The sequence below is a fragment of the Tetrahymena thermophila genome (genome assembly GCF_000189635.1).
Source record: "Tetrahymena thermophila SB210 genomic scaffold scf_8254652, whole genome shotgun sequence".
Classification (NCBI taxonomy): domain Eukaryota; phylum Ciliophora; class Oligohymenophorea; order Hymenostomatida; family Tetrahymenidae; genus Tetrahymena; species Tetrahymena thermophila.
Window position 1 is genome coordinate 344,313 of NW_002476420.1, and position 24,131 is coordinate 368,443.

General features: G+C 23.1%; 5 protein-coding genes across 5 annotated transcripts; 3 read left to right on the forward strand and 2 right to left on the reverse strand. All coding sequences in view use genetic code 6, as the record gives it.

The window, feature by feature from the left end:
- Positions 1-386: 386 nt before the first annotated feature.
- TTHERM_00378970 (26S proteasome non-ATPase regulatory subunit) lies at positions 387-2,946 on the reverse strand (the record flags this gene model as incomplete). Its single annotated transcript, XM_001015478.3, has 8 exons — positions 387-476; positions 556-646; positions 706-862; positions 927-1,177; positions 1,239-1,357; positions 2,017-2,395; positions 2,622-2,700; positions 2,844-2,946. The coding sequence occupies 8 exons, from the start codon at positions 2,944-2,946 to the stop codon at positions 387-389; spliced, it is 1,269 nt and encodes a 422-aa protein (XP_001015478.3).
- Positions 2,947-4,783: 1,837 nt separating this feature from the next.
- Positions 4,784-6,605, forward strand: TTHERM_00378980 (hypothetical protein; the record flags this gene model as incomplete). The annotated part of the gene is made up of 8 exons (XM_001015479.2): positions 4,784-4,801; positions 4,861-5,124; positions 5,176-5,344; positions 5,403-5,628; positions 5,677-5,864; positions 5,948-6,143; positions 6,200-6,347; positions 6,411-6,605. 8 exons carry the CDS (start codon positions 4,784-4,786, stop codon positions 6,603-6,605), a joined length of 1,404 nt encoding a protein of 467 aa, XP_001015479.2.
- A 920-nt stretch (positions 6,606-7,525) lies between these two features.
- TTHERM_000378989 (transmembrane protein, putative) lies at positions 7,526-9,901 on the forward strand (the record flags this gene model as incomplete). The annotated part of the gene is made up of 9 exons (XM_012797514.1): positions 7,526-7,757; positions 7,820-7,896; positions 8,041-8,307; positions 8,461-8,653; positions 8,712-8,955; positions 9,009-9,181; positions 9,255-9,453; positions 9,506-9,656; positions 9,707-9,901. 9 exons carry the CDS (start codon positions 7,526-7,528, stop codon positions 9,899-9,901), a joined length of 1,731 nt encoding a protein of 576 aa, XP_012652968.1.
- An 812-nt stretch (positions 9,902-10,713) lies between these two features.
- On the forward strand, positions 10,714-12,666 carry TTHERM_00378990 (FHA domain protein; the record flags this gene model as incomplete). The annotated part of the gene is made up of 1 exon (XM_001015480.3): positions 10,714-12,666. The coding sequence occupies one exon, from the start codon at positions 10,714-10,716 to the stop codon at positions 12,664-12,666; it is 1,953 nt and encodes a 650-aa protein (XP_001015480.2).
- Positions 12,667-14,239: 1,573 nt separating this feature from the next.
- Positions 14,240-18,742, reverse strand: TTHERM_00379000 (hypothetical protein; the record flags this gene model as incomplete). The annotated part of the gene is made up of 2 exons (XM_001015481.3): positions 14,240-17,261; positions 18,333-18,742. The coding sequence occupies 2 exons, from the start codon at positions 18,740-18,742 to the stop codon at positions 14,240-14,242; spliced, it is 3,432 nt and encodes a 1,143-aa protein (XP_001015481.2).
- Positions 18,743-24,131: the final 5,389 nt, after the last annotated feature.

A 24,131-nucleotide genomic window follows, 5' to 3' on the forward strand; every position in this document is an offset into this window, starting at 1 on the left:
CTGGATATATTTATTTGGCAAAACAAATTTAATATTTTGAAATTTATCCAGCTAATTTGGAAAATTAATCGCTGAAAAATACAATTAAAATCTTATGATAAGACATATACTAAAAAGTAATCAAAAATTTTCCAATTAAATTTACAAATATTTTCTCCATTTAGGTTTTAAATTTGAAATTGCAAACAAGGATAAAATTGGTTTTTTAAAAAATAAAAAGTAAATTATTGATTTAAAATGAACTTCTGCTGCAAATAAATAAAGAAAAATGATCAATTTTAGAGTTAGCTTAGAATTTAATATCATCATTTACATACAAAATTTTAATTTAATTGAACGAATTAGTGCTATAAAAATGTTTATTATTATAAATACAATAATTTTAATCAATTTTTTAAGAGTTTAGCCTTTTCAAATAGCTTTTCAACAACCTTTTCCATTTGTTGATTGTGCTCGACAGCATTCTTGTATAAATCCTATTTAATATTAAATATTTTTTTCTTTATCTAAATAATGTTTCTTATAAATCTTTTAATTAATTAGAAATATATTTACATCGCATTTAATATCGTCAAAGAGAATCAAACATCCAGTACCTTAGTCTAAAGTACCATCAATTTTCTTATCAAGAATCAACTCTGATAATCTAAATATTTAATTAATAAAATTATTAAATGATTTATTATTACTTGTATGTTTTATTACTTCTTTTAAATCAAATTTTCATCAAGACCAATTCTTTGAGCTATGTGAGTAATTTAAACTCTGGTGTAAGGTTCAATAAGTCTGAATAAATTCTATTCAAGTAGTTGATCATAAAGTTAATTTAATTAGTTTTTGATGATAGGATCACCTGTGATTTCTAATTAATCATTTATAAGAAAAATATTGTATCTAGCTTCAAATAAATAAATAAATTTTTATACATTCTGCATATGTTTGTAAGAGGGCTTAGAATTATGATAGAGATTTTTCTCTGTAGGCCTTAGCAACTAATTTCATGGCATCCAAGTCTTTTCCTGCATACTTTAATCCATACTTTCCATTTAAAATCTAAGCAATATCATCATAGTTGGATGTCATAATTTTACAAAGAAGCATATATTTCAAGGCCTTAATAGATCTAGGGTCATCTAAGGAATTGAGAGCTTCGAATCCTTCATAGAAATAGGAATATCTATTTTTATTTATTTATAATCAATTAATTTCTAAAATTCATTCAATAGAATATTTTATACGCTGTCTTATAATCTTTATCTTCACATTGTAAGATACCTGTCATCATATCTATATCAGCTTATAAAGCAGGAGCACAATAAATTGAATTTGAGCAAGCTCTTGAAGCAGTCAAAGAAGCCTAATTAAGTTAACAAAAGTAATTAATACAAAATTGCAAGCTTTATTTATTTGGTATATAGAAATGGATCAAAAATATTTATTTTTATTTGTCATCCATTGCCAAAAAACAAATAATATCTAGTTCTTAAATGCATTATATCTACTCTCTATGATTATATACCTAATATTGGTCGTTTATATTTAACATGCTTATTAGTTAATACATACGGTTCTCTAATATAATTTATGTTTGCTTCACAATAAAAAAATATAACCCAATTAAACATTCATTTGTTAATAAATTTTCATCTAATAATTCTAAAAATTATTTTTTTTCTTTACAATATTTGATTTCATTATTAAATATTGAATAAATAGTTGCTTTATCATCTCAAAAATAATATCTTCAATATTATGAACTAACTCACTCTTTTACTTTCTGTGTATTTGTTTGTGTTGTTATATAATATTTAAAAAAAGGAATCCTTGTTATTTTTAGAAATACCTTGCATATTTTGTTAAATTTATTAATTTTTTTAAAATATCCTAGTTTCTAGGATTCAAAAAATCAAGATTTTAAGATTTTGACTTTTCAATTAATTACTTTCATACAAAAGAATCAAGTTTTTATTTATTTATTTATTTATTTATTTGTTAATTTATATGCTATTTATTTACCTTGGCTTTGGCATAATTTTCAAGTGCATAATGAATTTTAGACTCGATTAATTGACCTTCAACAAGCATATGCTTATCATCAGCTTTACGAGTTTCTTTTAAGATAGCCTCTATAATTGTCAATGCTTTGGTATAGTCACCTCTTTAGAGATATAAGACTGATAACTTAATTTCGATTCTGTGACGTAAGTAAGTGATTCCTTGCTTTTGGCACCATTCTACTAAGAAATTGCATAATTCAATTTATATATCTTCAGTTTTTTCAATAGTAGCTACAACTTCAATAATAGTTCTAATAACTTTTGCTGCTTTTGCCTTAGGGAATGCATTAATGTCATTGATTCTGTTATAAATCAAATCTTTAATCTTCACGGGTTGGCTAGATTTATTTTAAAATTTTATAAGATATTTTAGCTTAAATTTAAATAAATATTTCAAATCAAATAGGCTTGGATACTATGAAGATATATTTTTGTTGACTATTGGCTACATTTGATAATTTGATTGATTCATAGTTAATAGTATAAGAGCATTTCAAATATGCTGACAAGTTTTCAAAAAATAAATAGATCAAATCAAAGATTAATTAAAAAAATTGTATATACTTCAAGGACTTGAAATGTTCTACTAAGTTATAAAAAGCATTTTCCTTAATTCTAAAGTTATCATCTGTTTCCTTTACATCTAATTATAAAAAAAGCATGTATAAAATACTTTTAAAAAGCTGAAATGGTTTTTAGATAGAGAAATTATTTTGAGAATATTGATTGATTATGCATAAATAAGTATTTGTTATTATGATAAATTAAAAATAAATAAAAACATACCTTCTTCAATAATTTTATAAAGGGCATTTTCATAAACTTAAGGAGCTTGAGAAGACTTTAAGGCATTTGCTTCCTATTCTAATCTGTCTAAAACACTAGTCATGTTATTTGTTTTATTTATTTTATATCTATTTTTATATTAATCTCTATTTTATTTCTTCTTCCTACTTTTATTTATTGATTTTTTATTAGTTGATCGGTTTTTAAAATTAATATATTTTTTAATGTCAACTTTTTCCTAATTTTTATTTAAAGATATTCATTCAATCTTTATTATCAAACAAGCTCAATTCTTTCTTTCTTTATTTATTTACTTATAAATGTATGTATTTAATAGCAATTAGCTAATACATTCATATATTATTTCTTGTATATCATCAAATCCAAACAATTAAATTACTTGATACCTCTCATACAGACAAAGTGAATCTTTGATTTTTCAAAAGATCAGAGAGATACATACAGATATTAATCTTAATAGAGCCCGATTCTTTTTCTTTTAACTGTAGATCTTATCTTAAATTAATTTTGAAGATATTTAAAAAATATTTCTTTTTAACAATATCTCTACTTACTTTTTAATAATCCTATTATATTTTTTTTAATTTCAATTAAAGCAATTTAATTAATTAATAAATTAATCCATTCAAAATATTTTCTTGACACTCATAAAATAAATAGAAGTTTTGTATTAAAACAATTTCTTTAATTTATTTATTATAAATTAACTTATGTTTGGTTTATTTTTTAAGTTAGAATTCTAATTTTTTTTTTTGATAATTAAATTATAATTTTTATTTCAAAAATCTTTTTTTTGGGTAGAATTTTTGGTTTAAAAATAAAAATGTAATTTATAAAATAAAATAAAGAACTGGCAGAATTTTAAATAAAAAAATGTTTTATATCACTTACAAATTTTTATTTTATTTGTTGATTTTATACAATATAAAGTAATTTAGCATTAAAAATAATTTAATTTAGTTTGCATAATTTCTTTTTATATTTAACAATTAATGTATTTTACAAATTAGTATATTATTAATTTAAATTTAAATAGCTCAATCAATAAGCATGTATTTATCATGTTAATTTTAATTGAATATATTATGTAGATTATATGATTGATGATCTCAAATACTGTTTAAGTTATTTAAACTTAGTAAATCGAGAAACTCGGTTTGATAAATTTAATTTGCTATATTTGTTTGTATTTTAATAAAAATATTATCATTAGAAAGTTTAAATATGTAATATTTGTTTGTTTGTTAAATTGCTTTTAGATAGAATTAAATACTAATATAATTTAGCATTAAAAGTTTTTTAATTGAGTTTGCAATATTATTTAGTTACTTAAATTAATTTTTAAAAGATTATATTTATTTTAAATTACTCTATCAGTATACATACTTTTATCATATTATCTCTAATTTAGCAAATTATTTAAATTAAAAGACTGAGATTTCAAATAATGTTTAAAATATTTAAATTAATTTAACAAGTCAAGAAATTCCATAAATTAGTATTCTTTATTTGCTTGATAATTAAAATATCATAAAATAAAATTAAATATGAGATATGAATTTTTAAATTTGCTCTAAAAATTGTTTTGTGATAAAATTAAATTATTTATTTTTCCATTCTATCAATATCTCTATTATGATCACATGAGCTAAGAAATATTAATTTATATCTTATATATTGATAGTGATTTATTCAAATATATATATATGAAGTTTTATCAAATTTTTTTCTATTTTTTCAACAGATATACCTACATAGATACATGCATAACTACCTACATATTCTAGTAATTAATTCTTTTGTTAATTGATTGCTTTTTTATTTCCAAATAGAAACAACCAATATAAAACAAACTTAAATTAAAAGAGTATTTAATTTAAAAATAAAATAAAAAAAATTAAAGCATAATTTACAAAATAATGAAGCAAACCAGCTAAGTAAACCATAATATAAAGTTTATTAACTTCTATTTAAACATTTTAAAAATTATTATCAGCTTAAGACATTATCAGAGATTACCAAGGCTAAGAGTTTAAAATAAAGCATCATCATAGCTTTGATACTGGACTATACTAATAATTACTTGACTAGTCAAGGACCACTTGTAAGAATAAAAATAATAGATGACACATTTACATTTGAAAAAAAATAAAGCTCAAAAGTGTATTTTCAGGTGCACAATCTGACTGATAAAAAATATATGATGAAAATAGGCGATATCGTGTATGTAAAAGAATTCTAATCATTTAAATAGGATAAGGTAATAACTATTTAGGATAACTTAAATTAATATATTTTTTGTTTAATTAAGCCTGAAATTTATGAAATAGAAACTAGTTCTCATATACATGTATTTGAACAAAACAAATCTAATCTTTGGTGCACCAACTGCTAAAAGAATATCTTGCTTTGTGAGCAGTCTCAAAAAAGAATATAAGATCTTCGAGACTACAGCTTTAAAAAATTCTCTCAAATTAAATGTATGCTTAAATTTTTATTCTTTTTATTTATTTATTGAAAAAATTGTATTTTGAAAAGTAAAAGATTTATATTGGAAAGGCTTTACTAATTCTGATTAAGTTATTAAATAAAACTTTGACTTGTTGTTGAAAGTAGATTAAATAGAATTAGTTAATCTTTAAGACATACCAAAGTATTACAATATTAGATTGGTAGATTCTGATCTTAATTAATACTATTTAAAGGAGTAAAATAATGATTTAGAAGTAGGAGAGATTGTTAAAATTAGATCTGTGCATTACTTGTAAGTAATTTTGTTTAGAATTTTAGTAATTTAAAAGTTAATTTATAGTGTTTAATTACTAAGAGACAAAGAAAATCAAATTATAAAAAGTGACTACACAAATGTGCAAAGACTTTATAGATTTTTTTATGATGTAGTGAATTTCGATAAATTTAAGTATGAAATAGTTAGATATGCAAAAGAAAATTATGATTTTGAAGAGTATTATCATGATTTATAAGATGAAAATAGAAAATGTATTTTATTTAATTTAATTTAAATTTACAAATTTTTTATTTAAGGATTAAAATTTTAATTAAATTTATAAATAAATAAATAGTTTCTATCATAAAAAGGATTCATTAAAATAATTATAACATTACTTCTTTACAATTTCTATTGAACAAGCAGCAATCTAATGATTACTATTCTATCAAGCATATGAAATACAGGATACAGTGCTACGTTATAGATATTCAGCCATCTTATTTATTAGATGCTGTTAGAAGGATATCATACTTTGATAAAAAAATTAAGTAATTTTTAAATACAAATATTTTATGATTTTTCATTTAAAATTTTTTTTTTCTAGCTATCCTTTAAAGGATTCAAATTTCAAAAATATGAATTAGCTAAAAAGAATTTTAGAAGTTTAAATTTTAGTCAAGGACACTTCAATCGACTTGAACAAGGATGTAGTTAATATTATACTTATTTAAGAGGAGCTTCAAAATGATCACGTATATACATATATATAATTTAAAATAGCTTATTAATTTCTGAAAATAATTAAATTTTATTAGGATTTTTTTAAAGGAGTTGAATTACTCAAAATCGAAGAAGAAAATGTATAAGAGTATCAAAAAGTTTACTATAATATATTAAATAGACTATTTACAGAAACAAGCTCATCTAAAATGGTGGATATTATAGTTAAACCATTCTTATTTCAATAAAAAATTTTATATAAAATTATTGACACTCAATTTCTCCCCTGAAAAAATTAAATTTTCGAAAAAAATCAGAAGATTTATTTATCTAAATTTTATAATTCATAAATGAGAGAAAGATAATTTTTAACGTTTAATAATACCTTAAATATTGTAATACATATCTGTTTGATATTCATTTCTTCCTTGAAAAATCAAAATATTTTGAAATATATTTAATACCAAAATTTTATAAAATTTATTTGTAGAAGAAGTTTGAATTTTAAACTATTTCTTAAATGTTTGAATTGAATTATTATTAATTATAAACATCTAGAAATTCACTATTAGCTACTCTTATTCTTACATATATTTTTGATAAAAATTTCATCTAAAAAATATTAATCTAATATTAAAAATATTTTTTTCAAATTTAACAATTTAAATGTTTCAATAATTCAGAAAAATTTATGTAGATTTTATTTCTACACATATAAAGTTTCTCCTCCAAAAAATTAAATATTGATTTAGCTTTAATTTGTTTTTAAAGAAAATATTTAGTTTTTCTTCATTGACTAATTAAATATTTTTTAAAATAAAAAATAAAATTGTGATTTTTCTTTTTTTATCATTTTCTTAAAAGAAAGCTTATAAATATATATATTTATATTGAAATGATGTAAATAACTAATTTATCTTGATTATTAATATCAATCAAAACATTCACACTTAGTTTTTCTTACTTTTATAGCTCTGGAAAAAATTAATTTCTTTTAAAATATTCATTTCTCAAATTTAACTATTTCAATTTATAAATAATTTAAAATAATTTATGTTAGATTTTTTTCTATTTTAGTAAAGTTTCTTCTCCAAAAAATATTGATTTATCTTTAATCTTTTTACTAAGAAAATATTAATGTTAAATTGTTGAAACTTAAATTTTTTTGTGGTCAATTAAAAGAATAACTTTAATGAGATATTTTTAATTTATGTTTTGTAAAGTAAATTTTAGTAAAAATATTATTAAATAAATATTTTTATTTTACATTTTTTTTTTTAAATAATTGTTTTGCTTATTTACTTACATAAACGATAACCTTAATTTAATTGTTAATAATTTATTTAAAATCTCTCGGAGTATTTATTGCGCCAAATCAATTTATTTAGAAAAATATAATTAAAAAGTATTCATAAATAAATAGGAAAGTACAAGTAGCAAAAGTATTTATAATTGTTAAATTTAGAGAAGCAATATTAACTGAACCATTTTAATATAAACATAGGCATACGCGTTAATAAAACAGAATTTAAATATAAACTAAATAGTTGCAATATATAAATGAACTAACACAACGAAGAGGTAAAATATTTGATATTTTTAGTAGCTTTTACACGCATCATGCATATGAATAAAAGATTGATTTATTGATTATTTTATTCATTTAGATAATTCATAATTTTCAAACGTTTGCTCAATGAAATACATTTTAAATAATATAAAAAGTTCTTCACACTAAATGAGCTGTATCTGAAGTAGAAAAGAAGTATCCATATTGTAGCAATTATTTTAGATTGCACAGCATAATATAAAACTGCAAACGACTATTTGACAAGAATAAAAATTATTGATGATACATTTGTGAAAGTTGATAATAACGACACTAAGAAAGGATACTTTGAAGTTTGCCAGTTCAGTTAATTAAGGTGCAAAAGTCCCAAAGTTTAGAAAATTGGGGACATTATTTATTTAAGGAGATACAATGTTTCTGCTGTAAATATTAAGATATTTTGCTTTGTTTAATTATTCATATTAGGTCTAATTTCTTTATTAGTTTGTGTTTTTGTTTATTTACTCTACTAGCAATTTAGCAAATACAAGTAGAATGAGTTTGATCATTGATTGAACTTTTAAAATATTAAAAAGAACGATGACGATAGATTGTAAATCTAGACAAACCACTAAGCAAAATGCAGCTTTCACATATTTGACTCAGAGTAATAGCATTACAATGTAATTGACTCTGACTATGATGGACAGCTATAAATTTCTGAGATACTATAGGAGAGGATTAAATAATTAAGAAGTTATTGCTTTTAAATATTTTCAACTAAGAGCTGTAAATATATAATATTTTATATCAACTTTTTAGACATATTGTTTTTGTATTAAATTAGTAATGCAAATGATTTGGTATGGACTTGAACCTCAAAGAGAGAATTAAATCAATAAAAAAGACTTTGACATGCTTTTAAGGATTTAGGATATTGAATAAATTTAAAATTTTGATGAAAGCCTTGACCCTATTCCAATGGTAAAGCTTACATTAATAGATTCTGACAACAATAATTACTATCTTACATTCCAAGACAGAAACTATACAAAAGGCTAGGTTGTCAAGATAAGATCTGTCCGCCATATGTAAAAATTTGTGCAAATATTAATAATAACTCTAATATCTATAAATAAAATAGAGAAAACGAAGGAGTTATTGTCAAGAATGATTATTCAAATGTCTTAAAACTCTCCAATTTCTTTTATGACTTCAAAAATTTCCAATAAATTAAATATGACATGATTGAATACATGAAAAATAATTTTGATTTTGATGATTACATAGAAGATCCAAGCGATGAATACAGAAGATGTAATCAAAAAAAAAAAAAAATAAATAAATAAATAAAGGGGGAACTTTATAATTTTTTTTTATTTGACAAAAGTTTCCGTCTTAAAGAAGATCCACTCTACAAACAATACCATAACATCACTTTAGGATTTATTAAAGATACAAACAAACCCTTCTCAATATAGCATAATCAAGACTTAAAAATTTAAAACGCAATGCTACATCGTTGATATCTAACCTTAGACACTAGAAGAAGCTGTTAAAAAAGTTTCTTATATGAACCATAATATTTGGTAAAAATGAATTAAAGAAAATGTTATTCTAAATTATAGTTTGATAAAATAGTGTGTCATTAAAAGACTCCAGCAATTATAATAAGCATGCTGAGCTTAACAGGATATTAGAAGCTTAAATTGTAGTGAAAGATTAATCTATTGACTCTACTCTAAATATTCTATAATTAGTTTTAATCTAAGAAGAAAGAGAAAAGCACCACGTAAATAATTATTATGTATTAGAAAATAAAAGCTCATTGTATAAAAAAAGGATTTCTTTAAAGGAGTTGAACTGTAAAAAATAACATCAGAAAATATTTAATAATATGAACAAAACTACTAAAAAATTTGCTAGAGATTATGTAGTCATTCAAATACTCATAGGACTGTAGACATCGTTGTTTAGCCAATTCTTTTTAATGATAGAATTCTTTTTAGAATCGTTGATACTTAATTTCTACCCTGATCATTTATAAATATATTCTTACCATTAAAAAAATATTTTGTTACTTTAAATACAATTTATTCCATAAATAGTGTAAAAAACAATTTTAAAATTTTTGAGTAAGTAAATGAATAAATGTTAAGATATTTGAACAAAAGCAAAATCTCTAATTTTTTTACAAAAATTCAAATGTAAAAATATAAAAAAAGCTTAATCTTAAAAATTGTTTGATGAAAACTAAAGCGTGAATTTTTCAAAATTTTAGAACCTTCTTTTAATTTTAATAAATAAAATAATTAAATAAATAAAAGTATTTTTTTTATTAATAATTCTTTTAATTTAATAATACGCTCTATATAAGAAAATCCACCCAAATTTTTGATCATTAACGAAATAGTTTTGACACTTTCCCTCAAAAATATTTTTTATAATTTTTTTATTTTTTAATAATGAGATAATTCATAAAGTATTTTATCTCTCGTTTGTTTTAGATTGATTGATTGATTAATTTCATTTAAAAATCGTCTATCAGAAAATTTAATTATAAAAATAGCTAATTTGTAGCGAGATTTCATTAAAGTTAATTAAAGAAAAGACTTTATTGTGTCTCTCTCAATTAATATAATTAATTAATTCTAATTAGTCCTATATTTTTCTAATCTGAAAAAAAGCATTTTAGCTTTATTAAAAGTGTATTTAATTTCTAAAATTTATTATAAATAATTAATGTAAATTAAATTTTTGAAGCAAAACATAAGAAAAAATCACTTTTCTTATTTTTTTGATAAACTAATAACTTTATTAACTAATTAAAAAATTAGATAAAATTGCAAATGTTTTAATAACATTTTCATCTCTAATAACCAAGAATTACTTAAAATGAATATAAAATTTTCAATTAAGAGCAAATTGAATAATATATGCCTCTTATTCAGAACTAGACATATAGGAATTAAGAGAATAATTAGTAGGAGTATGATTAATTATAAACTGCTAATCAAGTAGATGTATAAAACCTTCCCCGTAACCATTAATTATTATTATAAGCAATAAAAGAAGAGATAGAAGAAAACATTTATGGAACAAAAGTTATAAATGCTCTACTCCCATCTGCAGAAAAGAAGAATTTACAAGATATAGAAGAAGAAGATGATGATGAATAAATTATATAAAATAAAATTGAAGAGGAACTGAAGATTATAGGCGATGAGTAAGACAATTCTAATAATTATGATGATGATTTATAGAATACTTTTGAAAATTAAAATTGCATGCTTTTTCGAGATGATGGCTTTGGCTAGCACTAAGTTTTAGGATTAGTTCATGAAGCGAATGATATCGACGAAGACTAAAATGATAATGATATAGATATTTAAAATGAAGAAATTTAGTTATAAAAGATAAATAAAAAGGGGTACGGTATGTAATTAAGCGTTGAAGAAGATAAGATAAAAGAAAGAGATTTTTAAAAATATCAAAAATAAAGAAGATTATTAAAAATTGATGAATATATAAATAATTAACAATAAATGAGCTCTTAATTAGAAAAAGGGTTCATCAATACAAACTCATTTAAAGTATCAGTTTTAGACACATTTTATTAGGATGATATCCTATTTGAAAAAGTAATAAAAAATGGAAGCATTTCATCATAGCCAACAAAAATAAACTGTGAAGATATAATTATAGGAAGAGGAAATTAAAAAAATACTAAAATTGATATAAATATAAATAGAGACTCACAGGTTTCTAAGCAGCACTGCAAGCTGGTAACTGAATACTATTACAAATAAAATAATTCTTAATTAGAAGGCTTAGATTTATTAATTAATTATTACGAGTAAATATACAAGAAAAATAAAGATAAAATAGATATTTAAACAAGAGCTCTCACTTTGCCATAAATACAATATACTTTAAAAAAATTTCTATATCAAAAACCTAGCTTATATTTAGTTGATTTAAGTAGCTCAAATGGCTCACAGATACTTATTGATTATTAAAAATATACAAGATTAGGCTATGATTAATTTTTATAGTGCGGATCAATTAATTTGCATGTATTAGAGATTAATGATTTAAAGCATTATGATAACTTTTTATCTTTAATTTCAGATTATTTACTAGAAGAACTTTAAAGAGAGATGTCTCATGAGCAATAAACGTTTAGCAAGTGTGGTTTGCCTCAGAAGTATTTAAATTTTGTTATTGAAAGCTTTAAACAAATTTCTGCTCTCCTCAAAAAAATAAATTTATATTAGACAATTCAAAAATAAGGTTTAACAGAAATTTATAGATTTTGGATACTAAAATTCTTGAATGCTAAATTAAAGAAAAGAGAAGCATTTGAAATTAAGATGATCCCTTACATCAAAATAAAAGCTTAATAATACCTGAAATAAGATAGACCTAAAAATTACTTTCTATTTCATGACGAAGAAAATCCAAAAATATTTAAAGTAGGCAAAAGTGTAGAGTGTGATGTACAACTTGATAGCAACTTAATTTCTAGAAATCATTGTGAAATCAATTACAATCCTCAAACCAGTTAATGGCTCATAAGAGACGGTTTTCAATAAGACAAAGAAAGAAAACCCAGTAAGAACAAAACATGGATTAATCTGTATAATTGTAAATAAAGCGAATACTCTGAAACAATTCCATTCAGATTAGAGCCTGATTAAGAATCTGTAATAAAGTTAGGAAATACAATTATAAAAATAAATAAAGAAGAAGAACACTTTGAATATCATAATCAATAATAATAAAATAAGCTTTTTATATGAAAAAATATTAATATGTGCTTTAAAAACATTAATGAATCTCTAATCAAATAAAATAATATTTTTATAAATATACTTGTTTTCATCTCCTTAATTATGTGTTTTTAATTAAAAGTTAAAATACTTTTACTAATCATCATAAAAGTCTTTTAATTCTTTCTTTCTTAATTTCGTAAAAATTATTATTTTATTTGTTATTTATTTTTTTAACTAAAAAAATCTTAAAAATTCTAATAATTTCTTTTAATTTTCGTTTTTCACTAAATATGAAATTATTTATTTATTTATCTTTTCATCTATTTCTTAATTAAATATATTTATTTAAGTAAGTCATTTTTAAAATTGTTTAAAATATGTTAATGTTATCCTTAAAATTTGATAAAGTTATCATTTTTTTTAAATTATGCTAACTAACTAACTTATTTAAATTCAATATTGATTTATTTTTTTTGAAATTTTAAGATATCAATCAATTTAAAACAAACGCAATTTAAAAAATTAAAATGTTTTTCTTAAATCTAAAACTATTTATTTTTTGGAATTAAATATTTAAAAATTTAATCGTTTTGGTTATTTAAATTAAATATTAATTTATTTTTTTTTAAATCTTAAGATATTAATTAATTTAAAACAAACACAATTTAACAAATAAAAATGTTTTTCTTAAATTTAAAACTATTTATTTTAACTATGTATTCATTATATTATACAAGTTAAAAAATTATTATTTTATTTGTTATTTATTTTTTTTAATTAAAAAAATCTTAAAAATTCAAATAATTTCATTTAATTTTCATTTTTCACTAAATATGAAATTATTTATTTATTTATCTTTTCATCTATTTTTTAATTAAATATATTTATTTAAGTAAGTCAATTTAAAAATTGTTTAAAATATGTTAATGTTATCTTTAAAATTAGATAAAGTTATTATTTTTTTAAAATTATACTAACTAACTTATTAAAATTCAATATTGATTTATTTTTTTGAAATTTTAAGATATTAATCAACTTAAAACAAACACAATTTAACAAATAAAAATGTTTTTCTTAAATTTAATATTACTTTTTGCAATTAAATATTTTAAAATTTAATCGTTTTGGTTAAAACCTTAATAGATAGTTCATGTAAATATGTATTCAATATAATGTATATCCATAATTAAAAATACAAAAAATAAAATTTTTATTGACTTGATTTAGCTATTCAATTTTGGTATTAAAATCTTCAAATTTAATATTTATTTTTTTAAAATCCTTTGATTAATATTAGTTGAAATAATTCTAAGTTCTCAAACAAATATAAATAAATTTTACTTAATAAATATCTTGTAAAAATGATTTTTTATTGAGAAATAAAACAGAATTATTTATTAATTAATTGTAAAAGGAAATAAAAGTGAAAGAAGAATGAATTTTAAAAAAATGAAAATTTAGAGAAATTAAAAACATAAATGCAATCTATGAAATTGTTTGTTTTTAGAAATAGAAAATACATAATTTTAATATAATTTGTTTGTTTATGTTTTGCAAATAATGGTCAACAAAAATTTTAGGAGCTTCTTTTTTGGAAAAATCACTTGTGAGCAACACCAGAGCTTCTGACGTAAGAAGATTGGGAAATAACTTAGGAAGATGAAGAGGAAGAGAAAGAGATTTGTTGGACTCTAACCTTGAGGTTTTCTAATAATTAGGAGAAGCTGGCGTGTCTGACACTGATGGATTACCATTCATCGATGATTTGTTAGTAAGAAGAAACGATAACTCTGAGGTTGGAGTTTTCTTCGGTGAGTTAGGTAACCTTTCTGCTTAAGAATTCGATTTGTTGAGTCATGTGGACGAGCTTTTCTTCTAAGGCTTACTTGTCTCTCAAAGAAATTTCCAAATCTCCTTGGTTTCTAGATCTCTTAACAGCTTCATCATTGAGGAGAGCTTCTAATTCAGCAATTCTCTATCTGAGTAATTAGTTATTCTTTTCACATTCTTGGAGCTTAGCTTGGACGAGGTTGAATTCCTAGAGGGCGATTTCTAATTCGGCTAATCTCTTTCTGAGTTAGTCGATTTCAGTGGTCTTAACGACGAGGAGTTCAGTGAGTCTTCTGACTTCTTCAGAAGCGTTCTACAATTATTGAAGGTTGATTTGGAGTTGAGAGATTTCGATTCTGAGTTAGTTAATTTGACCATCCTTTTCTTAGATTTACTTTTCGTAAGAAGTGACCTTCATGTTCAAGAATTCAATCTATTAGGTCATGTGGACGAGCTTTTCTTCGAGGGCTTGCTTGTCTCTGAGGGAGATGGCGAGTTCACCGTCCTTCTTGCTTCTCTTGACGTTTTCGTCGTTGAGTTGAGCTTCAAGTTCAGCAACTCTCTATCTAAGAGCGTTGATAACATTTTCGTATTCCTTAACTCTGATTTCATAAACTCTGAGTTAGTTAATGATGTTGTCTCTTTCAGCAACTTGACCAGTTAATTAGTTAACCTTTTGAGATAAGAATTCAATTTGTTGGGTCATGTGGACGAGCTTTTCTTCGAGGGCTTGCTTGTCTCTGAGGGAGATGGCGAGTTCACCGTCCTTCTTGCTTCTCTTGACGTTTTCGTCGTTGAGTTGAGCTTCAAGTTCAGAAACTCTCTATCTAAGAGCGTTGATGACATTTTCGTATTCCTTAACTCTGATTTCATAAACTCTGAGTTAGTTAATGATGTTGTCTCTTTCAGCGAGTTATTATTATTATTCACCAAGGATCTTTTCGTATTGGGCAACCTTTTGGCTTAAGAATTCGATCTACTAGGTCATGTGAACGAGCTTTTCTTCAAGAGCTTGCTTGTCTCTGAGGGAGATGGCGAGTTCACCGTCCTTCTTGCTTCTCTTGACGTTTTCGTCGTTGAGTTGAGCTTCAAGTTCAGCAACTCTCTATCTAAGAGCGTTGATGACGTTTTCGTATTCCTTAACTCTAATTTCGAAGACTCTGAGTTAGTTAATAATGTTATCTCTTTCAGCGAGTTATTATTATTGTTCACCAAGAATCTTTTCGTATTGAGCAACCTTTTGGCTTAAGAATTCAATTTGTTGGGTCATGTGAACGAGCTTTTCTTCAAGAGCTTGCTTGTCTCTGAGGGAGATGGCGAGTTCACCGTCCTTCTTGCTTCTCTTGACGTTTTCGTCGTTGAGTTGAGCTTCAAGTTCAGCAACTCTCTATCTAAGAGCGTTGATGACATTTTCGTATTCCTTAACTCTGATTTCGTAAACTCTGAGTTAGCTGATGATTTAGTCTCTTTCAGCAACTTGACCAGTTAATTAGTTAACCTTTTGAGATAAGAATTCAATTTGTTGGGTCATGTGGACGAGCTTTTCTTCAAGAGCTTGCTTGTCTCTGAGGGAGATGGCGAGTTCACCGTCCTTCTTGCTTCTCTTGACGTTTTCGTCGTTGAGTTGAGCTTCAAGTTCAGCAATTCTCTATCTGAGAGCATTAATGATTTGTTCATATTCACCAACTCTTTATTCAAACATTCTGAGTTAGTTAATGAGGAGTTCTTATTCAGAGACTCTCTTTCTAAGAGATTCAACTTCAGCAGTTCTAGTAACAAGGTTTTGTTATAAGGTAACGACTTATTCTTAGAGTTAAGCGATTTGAGAGTTAGATAATCTGAGTTGGTTGAGTTCAATGTTAAGTTGAGTGATGGTTTGGTCCTTTTCTCTAATAACCTAGTTCAATCTTTCGATTTGTTGGCTGAGGTATTAGATTTGTTGTTCGTAAGATCCTACCTTAGCAGCAATACCTTCTAACTCAATGATTCTAGTTCTTTGGGCATTGATATCTTGTTCTTGAGCAGCAACCTTTCTTGTTAAGAATTCGACTTGTTGAGTCAAGTGAACAAGCTTTTCTTCAAGAGCTTGCTTGTCTCTGAGAGAAATGGCGAGTTCACCATCCTTCTTAGATCTCTTGACGTTTTCATCATTGAGTAAGTTTTGTAATTCTTCAATCTTCTTGATAAGGAGGAGAGAGTTGTTTTCAGATTCTTGTAACTTGGCTCTCAAAGCATTGATTTCTTATTCGTATTAGGAACATCTGATTTCGAACATTCTTAATTGAGAAATAACTTGATCTTGTTGGCCAAGTCTATTTCTCAAGTCCTCGATAATCTTTTCTTATTGAATCAAGTATTATTCGAGTTCAGTAACCTTTCTTCTCAAAGGTTCAGCTTCAACCTTAACTTGAGTGATCTTTTCTAATTCAGCAGTAGTGAGGACGAGTCTGGTGGCAAGGTTTTCGTTTTAGATCTTTAAGTTGTTGATTTGGATATCTCTAGAGGCAATCAAGGATTAGAATTCAGTGATCTTAACAGTTAATTCCTTAAGTTAGATGATCATTCTGTCTCTTTCTTGTAAGACTGAGTTGAATTAGTCTTCCAAGTTCTTCTTTGATCTCTTGACGTTTTCATTTTCAGCGTCAGAGAGAGCCTTGATGTTGTTCAATTCATATCTCAATTTGTTGATTTCTTCGTTGTTTTCAATGTAAACAATCTATTCAACTTCTTGAGGAGTGTTGTTTCTTAAGGTGATGAGTTCTTCAGTCAAGGTCTTGTTTTAGAGTTCCAAACTATAAGTTAATAAAATAATTAGTTAGTTAAAATTTATTTATTTAGATATGATGAATAGTTAATTAGTTAGTCTCTAAAAAGTAGGATTTATTTATTAATTATTTTCTATTGTCTTTTTCTATCCTTCTTTTTAATTTTTTCTATGGTTTTTATTTCTTTCCACTTTCTTCTCTTTATAAATTAATTAAATAAATTGCTACTGGTCAACTAATTAAAATTTTAATTAATTTTTATTTTCTTTATTTATTTTTTTTATTATTTTATATCTTCTGGTCTACCACCTATTGATTTTACTTTTTCCTATCAATCTTTCTTTTTTTGTATGTATAAATGTAATGGCGAATTAATGAATGAATAAAAGAATGAATGAATCAATCAATTAATCAGTCAACCAATTTGTAATTCTATTACATCATTAGATGAATTAAATTTTTTATTTTTATTAGTTTTATCAGTAGGGTAATATTAGTTTAAATCTTTTATTTTAACACTGCTACTTCTCCTTATCCTTTTTCTCCCAATAGTCGACTGCTTCAGTAAATGAAGGTATGTACGATCAGATTATATTCATTCATTTTTTGGCTTTGTACTTTAAAAGAGAAGCTTTTGAATGACTGTTACTCAAAACTTTTCATACCTTTTACCTACTATTTGCTTGAGGGTAGAAAAGTTTGAGTAAACGACTACTTCCTTCACTCTTTAGATCAATCAATGACTATAGAATTAAGATAGAAAAACACTACAATTTCTTAGAAAATTTAACCTAAAAGTAGCATTTTTGTTAAAAATACTAACTAGAAGGCTGTTATTTTCTTTGATATGTATTTATCTATCTCTTTTCTACACCTTTGAGTACTGAGTCCTTTTTGCTTAATAAGAACCATAAAGCTAGCTGCTAAAGAGCTACTGAAGAGTCAATTTAAGGAGTTTTAAAAAGTGATTGGAGTATGAAAAGAGCAGATTTGGTATGATAGGGTGTGGAAAGAAAAATCAAAAAGAAAATGCTGAAAAGGGAGATAGAAGTAAGAAGAGATTGAGACTAAATACTGTAAAAAGATGTAAAATATTACGCTGAAATACGTTATCTGAGAAGGTTGAGTTCAGAAGTGTTACTGCTTTCGACCTTAACAATCTTTTCAACGTAGATAGGGTTTTAGACAGTAGATTGGGAGACGTAAATGGGAGCTTGACCCTTTTCAATGTGAGAAACATTGACTACGTGCTTACCGTATTGAGAAGATCTAATAGGAGATTCAGATCTGTAGACGAAGGTCTTGGATTGTCTGGTGGGAGAACCTTAAGTGGTGGTGAGGATCTAGCTGACGACTTAGTTGCTGGATGCCAATTGAATGGGATGTTCCGGGGAGCTAGAGTCAATCAAGGTACGTCCAGCAGTTTGGATATTGTTTTAGGAGTATTGAATGCTACCAGGTGGGACGTTGGTGCTTTGAACGAGGTTTTGACTGTATTGATAAGACATTTTCTTTTGTTGAAGAAATTGTTGTTTTTTATTGTAATTTTTCTGGACTTTTTTCCTTTGGGAAAGTCTGGATATCTTTTTTATTTTTATTTATTTAATTATTTTATTATGACCCACTGCTTTTGCACTTTTCTGTTTTTGAAGCGCAATTAAAAGTAATGACCCAAAAACACTGTAATTAGAATGGATTCTTTTTAAAAAAATAAAAAATTCATTCTGATAAACGATAAAAAAGTTAACATTACAAAATAAATCCTCATACATAAAATCAATCAAAATCATATAAAAATTGCTTGTTTCTATTTAATAAAAACTTAACTAAGATATTTTTTATTTCTTCCACATTGATCGATAAATTCATTATAAAACCACTTCTTTCTAAAAACTAATTGAATCAACTTCATTTTCGCTCACATTAGCAATATTTTCTACAAACTCATTACTGTCGTATTATTTTGTGTTCTAGTCTTAAATATACAGTCGATTTTTTAATATTTTTTTTCTAATTATTTCTCTTCACTTGAATAAATTAATTAAGTTATCTCAAACAAATTTAATTCTTTGGAATCTTTCATTTTAGTAATTTATTTAGTGCGTATTTATTTTTGATTGCTGGCTCATTTTTTGTTTATTATTTTCATTGCTCGTTAACTACTTGTCTGATTATTTATTTCTATTGAAAATATATGAAACCTATATTTTCTAAAATACATAAATACATACATACAAGCATAAATACATTTAATAGTTTAAAATATCTGTCATAGTCAAACTAAAATAAAAATAGGTGTATCTATTAATTACATTTCTGCTTAGCTTGAATGCTAGAAAATAAATATTTACAAGAACCATCTAGAATAAAGGTACTATTCAACTACATTTGTCAAGCTATAATTACTCATAGAATTAGAAATCTCCTTTTTTTTTTTCATTTACACCTACAAATATGCATATATTTATCTAATAAATAAATAAACAAATATTTTTATTTTTAGTTTGTTTACTATAGTTACAACATCAGAAAAAGCGTCCAGCCTTTCCCGAAAATATTTTGATAATGTCTTTTGAATTAAAGAATTTCTGAATGACTGAATTAAGTTAATTTGTAATTAGAGAGAAAATAATTAAATTACAAATGTATTAGTAAAGCAGCTTATATCACCAAAGACATATCTTGAAACATTCACAATTACCCTGTAAATAGGTTTATAAAATAATAAAATACAAAGCTAAATTATGACTTCAAATTTGTACCTAGATGAACTTACTTAGAAAAATTATAATGAAAATTTAGATCTCCACTATATTTGTTAATTGTTTTAAAGATATGAATTTCCCCCACTTTATTCATAGAGTCATAAATTGATTGATCATAAATGCAGCACTTACAATAATTTTTTTAACTTACAAAACTTTATTTCCTTTACAATAGATATTTCTTACTAAATCTTTAAAAATATTTGATTGCTTTGTTAAAATCATATTTTGAAACCAACCAAGTCTCAGTTTAGCATTAATTCATAAATTCACCAACAAAATTAACATTTATGTGTAATTTGCACAAACTCATCAATAAATTATAAAAATATCCATTTATATGTTGGCTATTTGTATGTATGTATGTATTGAAAATCAGCCAGTTTTAACAATAAATTTCTCTTGTCTTAAAATGCATAAAAACAAAAATATATTTTAAGTTTGATGTAAAGTGATAAAATGAGATAAAATTAGACGCTTTTTTTAAAAAATATTTCTAAAATAGTGGCTGTGTGTGAACGAAGGGATAAACACCAGTTTTATCTCCTAGTAATTTATTTATTAATACTAACTAAATTTATTAGACACAAGATATCTTTACCAATAAATTAATTATTTATTTAATAATTCGCGCAATTAGAGTTTGTTTTGTAAGATTTCTAGAGAATATAATCAATGTTAGAAAAAAAATAATAAGTTAATTACCCAATTTTTTCTACTTCAATGCAGTTAGTAAGATTTTTAAATATCTTTCAATTTTTAAGTATCCTTCTCATAACTTTAATCTTTTATTTTAATCCTTACTTAAAGAATTTTGAAGTGCTTAAAAACTTCTTTTACTATAAAAAAATACTAAAATTTCTTTTTGTCTAAGTAGATTAAAATTTGAGAAACTTAGGTGAGAATTATCAATAAAAAATTTAATCAAAAAATATAAATCTATTTTTGCATAAAGTGGAAAATGTTGCCTGAATCTTTCTGCAAAACTTTTAAGGACATAAAGTAAAAAAAACTAGAAGAGAAAGTATTTATCAAAATAGCTTATTTTGGTGAAAAAAAGGATATAGAATAAATTCAATCAATCAAAATACTTGCACGTACTTGAATAGCTAAAATATTCAATCAGTAATTTTGACTCTATTTATTCAATCAAATGAAGGAAAATATGGATTAAATTAATTTCAAGTAGGACAATAGAAAATAAAAAAAATATATAAAACTCTCTTTCTCATTTAGCTGCAGATAAAAATAGAATTTGTTAAATAGGAAAAAATATCAAAAAAGACGTTTTTATTATAAAAAATAAGCATTTTTAATAATTTTTTGGTTCACTTCTTATGTAAAATAACTTGCAAATTTATAATTTAGCTAAAAGTATTCAAAATAGTACATTTTTTAGATCAATTTATAAAGCTTCCCTTGCGTAAATATATTAGTAAGTCACAAAAGTTAATCAATTACGCATTAGTAAGAGTGTTTACAGATATCTAAATTTATAAAAATTGTAAAAGATTTATTTTTAATTAAACCTAAAATACTTCAACAATTGCCTTAGCGATCGATAATCGTCAAAAATTTGATGTCATTATTTAATTTGTTTACAATAATTAAAAGATAATAAAAATGTATGTATTAATAATACACTAAACTTTTATAAAGATAGAATTTATATTGTCTTCATCAATTTACTACCATAAAAAAGCAAGAATCAAATGATTTCTTAAAGTAGCTTTCTGTTTGTTGTTGAAAATTCTAATAAATAAAATTTCTTTGAAATTTTAACCACAAGGATAGAAATAATATCTTTCTTTATCACTTTAAAATAAAATATAAAAAAGCTTGCCATTTACTTTGTATCTTTAAAAGAACATTTCTAAATTGGCGAATTAATTCTTAATTGATGAATTAATCTATCAAATAAATTTTAATAAATCACATAGATTATTTTTAGAAATAAAAACAGTTTTGGTTATGTATTGAAAAAAAAAATTATAGCGAATCAAAATTTTACTGATTTATTATTTAGAAAGAGCTCACTTAAAGCGAATCTTTTTTAATTAATTTAGAAGGATTATAATTTCTCTCATCTTTCGATAAATAAATTTTATATCAAAAATTAGCCAAATAAATTTTATTTCAGTTTATTATAATTATTAAATAAACATCAGAGTCTTTTTGGACAAAATCTTACATTTAAATTTATAATTAGGTCTTATAGTAATGCTTAAAATAATTTAAAATATTTAATTCTTTAAGATTATTTTTATTCCAACAATATTATTCTTTAATTATTAGTACAAATTTGTTTATCTTATACATGAATTTATTTTTGACTTGATTTTATCACAATAATATTCAGTAGCAAATAAAAAGATTAGATGTTACTATTTATTAATAAGAATAGAGGAACAAACAAAAATGTAATCATAAAAAGTTTTTTGAACTGTTTTTCCATTATTTGTTTTTTACTTTAAGGAAAATTTATTATTATTCTAATTTTTTATTTGTTTTTAAAGAAGATTTTGTCTAAATATTTAAATAAATGAATAAATAATAATTAAAAAATACAAATTAATTCATAAATATTTATGGATAAAATTAAAATACTATTTTAATTCGAAGAAAATCTTATTTATTTTAAGGAATTTATATTATTAAAATAAAAAATACACTCACTCATTTTAATAATTCTTTTAATAGTTTTATTATTGAGTTATAAAAGATTTTAATTTGCCTTTTTTCATAAATTAGAGTAAAAATTAATATTTTTATGGTATTTGTATTAATTTATTACAATTTTCTTAATAAAAAGGTACTTTTTGTAATCATTTTAAATAATTTTTTATTAAAAACCAATTAATTATTAAACAAACAATATTTTATACATGAACTAATTAATTTTATCTTTAGTTATTCATTACCTAATAATTGAGCTAAAATCAGATTAATTTTTTTTGGTTTATTAATTTTAAAATTAAAGGTTTAAATGTAATATATTGATTCAATATGGATGGATATTTGATTATTTTTTATGGTTTATAACTTTAATCTATAAATAAATATTTAGCAGAAATATTTTAATTTATATTAATAATACATCATTTATATACATGCAATTATAGAATTATAATTTAGAAATAATTGATAAATTTTTAATTTTTTTTAGTCCAACAAGATATGTTCATTTTTTTAATCAAAACGAATTATGTCAACAATAATAAAATAAAATCAATGAAAAAATTTGAAACAATTATGATTAAAAAGTTATAGTTTTTACTTCATTTATTTAATATTATTTATTATTTTTAAACATTTTTAGTCAGATTTATTTCATTTTATTAAAAAGGATTTTCTATAAAATTTTATTATTTATGATTGCAGAAAAATTAAGAGTAAAGGGGATAAAATGTAAAAAAATTGTTTTCTCAAAATTTAAAGATCATTCGATTCTTTTCCATATCAAAATAGACTTTTAATTATTTTAGTTCTTGCAAAATGATGCCATTATTAATGATTTTATTATACATATTGATTGATCATCATTTTTTTTTTTTGAAATTAAAAGTATATTTTAGAAATAAATACTATTTTCAGGTTTATTAATTAAATTTATATCAATAGAATTAAATTATATTTATTTAAAAACTGCAGTAAACTCAAAATGAAGTAAAATTTTAGCGATAAATAAGATAAAATGCCTTTTTCAAAACTAATACAAATCTAGTCACTAGAATTGGAAGTAGGATTAAGAATTATTGCGTCAATAACTAAATATTAAAACATATTTAAAATAAAAATGCTAAATATTTAATTTAAATTAAAAATTATAAAAATTTGAGTGAATAAATAAATGAATGATATAACTAATTATGATTTATTTATTTTTATTACTAAATATAAAAATATGTAATTATATATTTTTCTATCTATGTATGTATGCATTTTAATTTATATAAAATTGAAACAAAATATAATTTTTATTTATTTGGTATATTTATACACATAAGATACAATTAAAATTATATTTAGGGTAAGGATAGTGATTTATTTATTTATGTTTTTTGAGATATTTTATTAAATTTTTTTTGTTTCTAAAAAATGTAAGTTTGTGTTTATTTATTTATTTATTGAT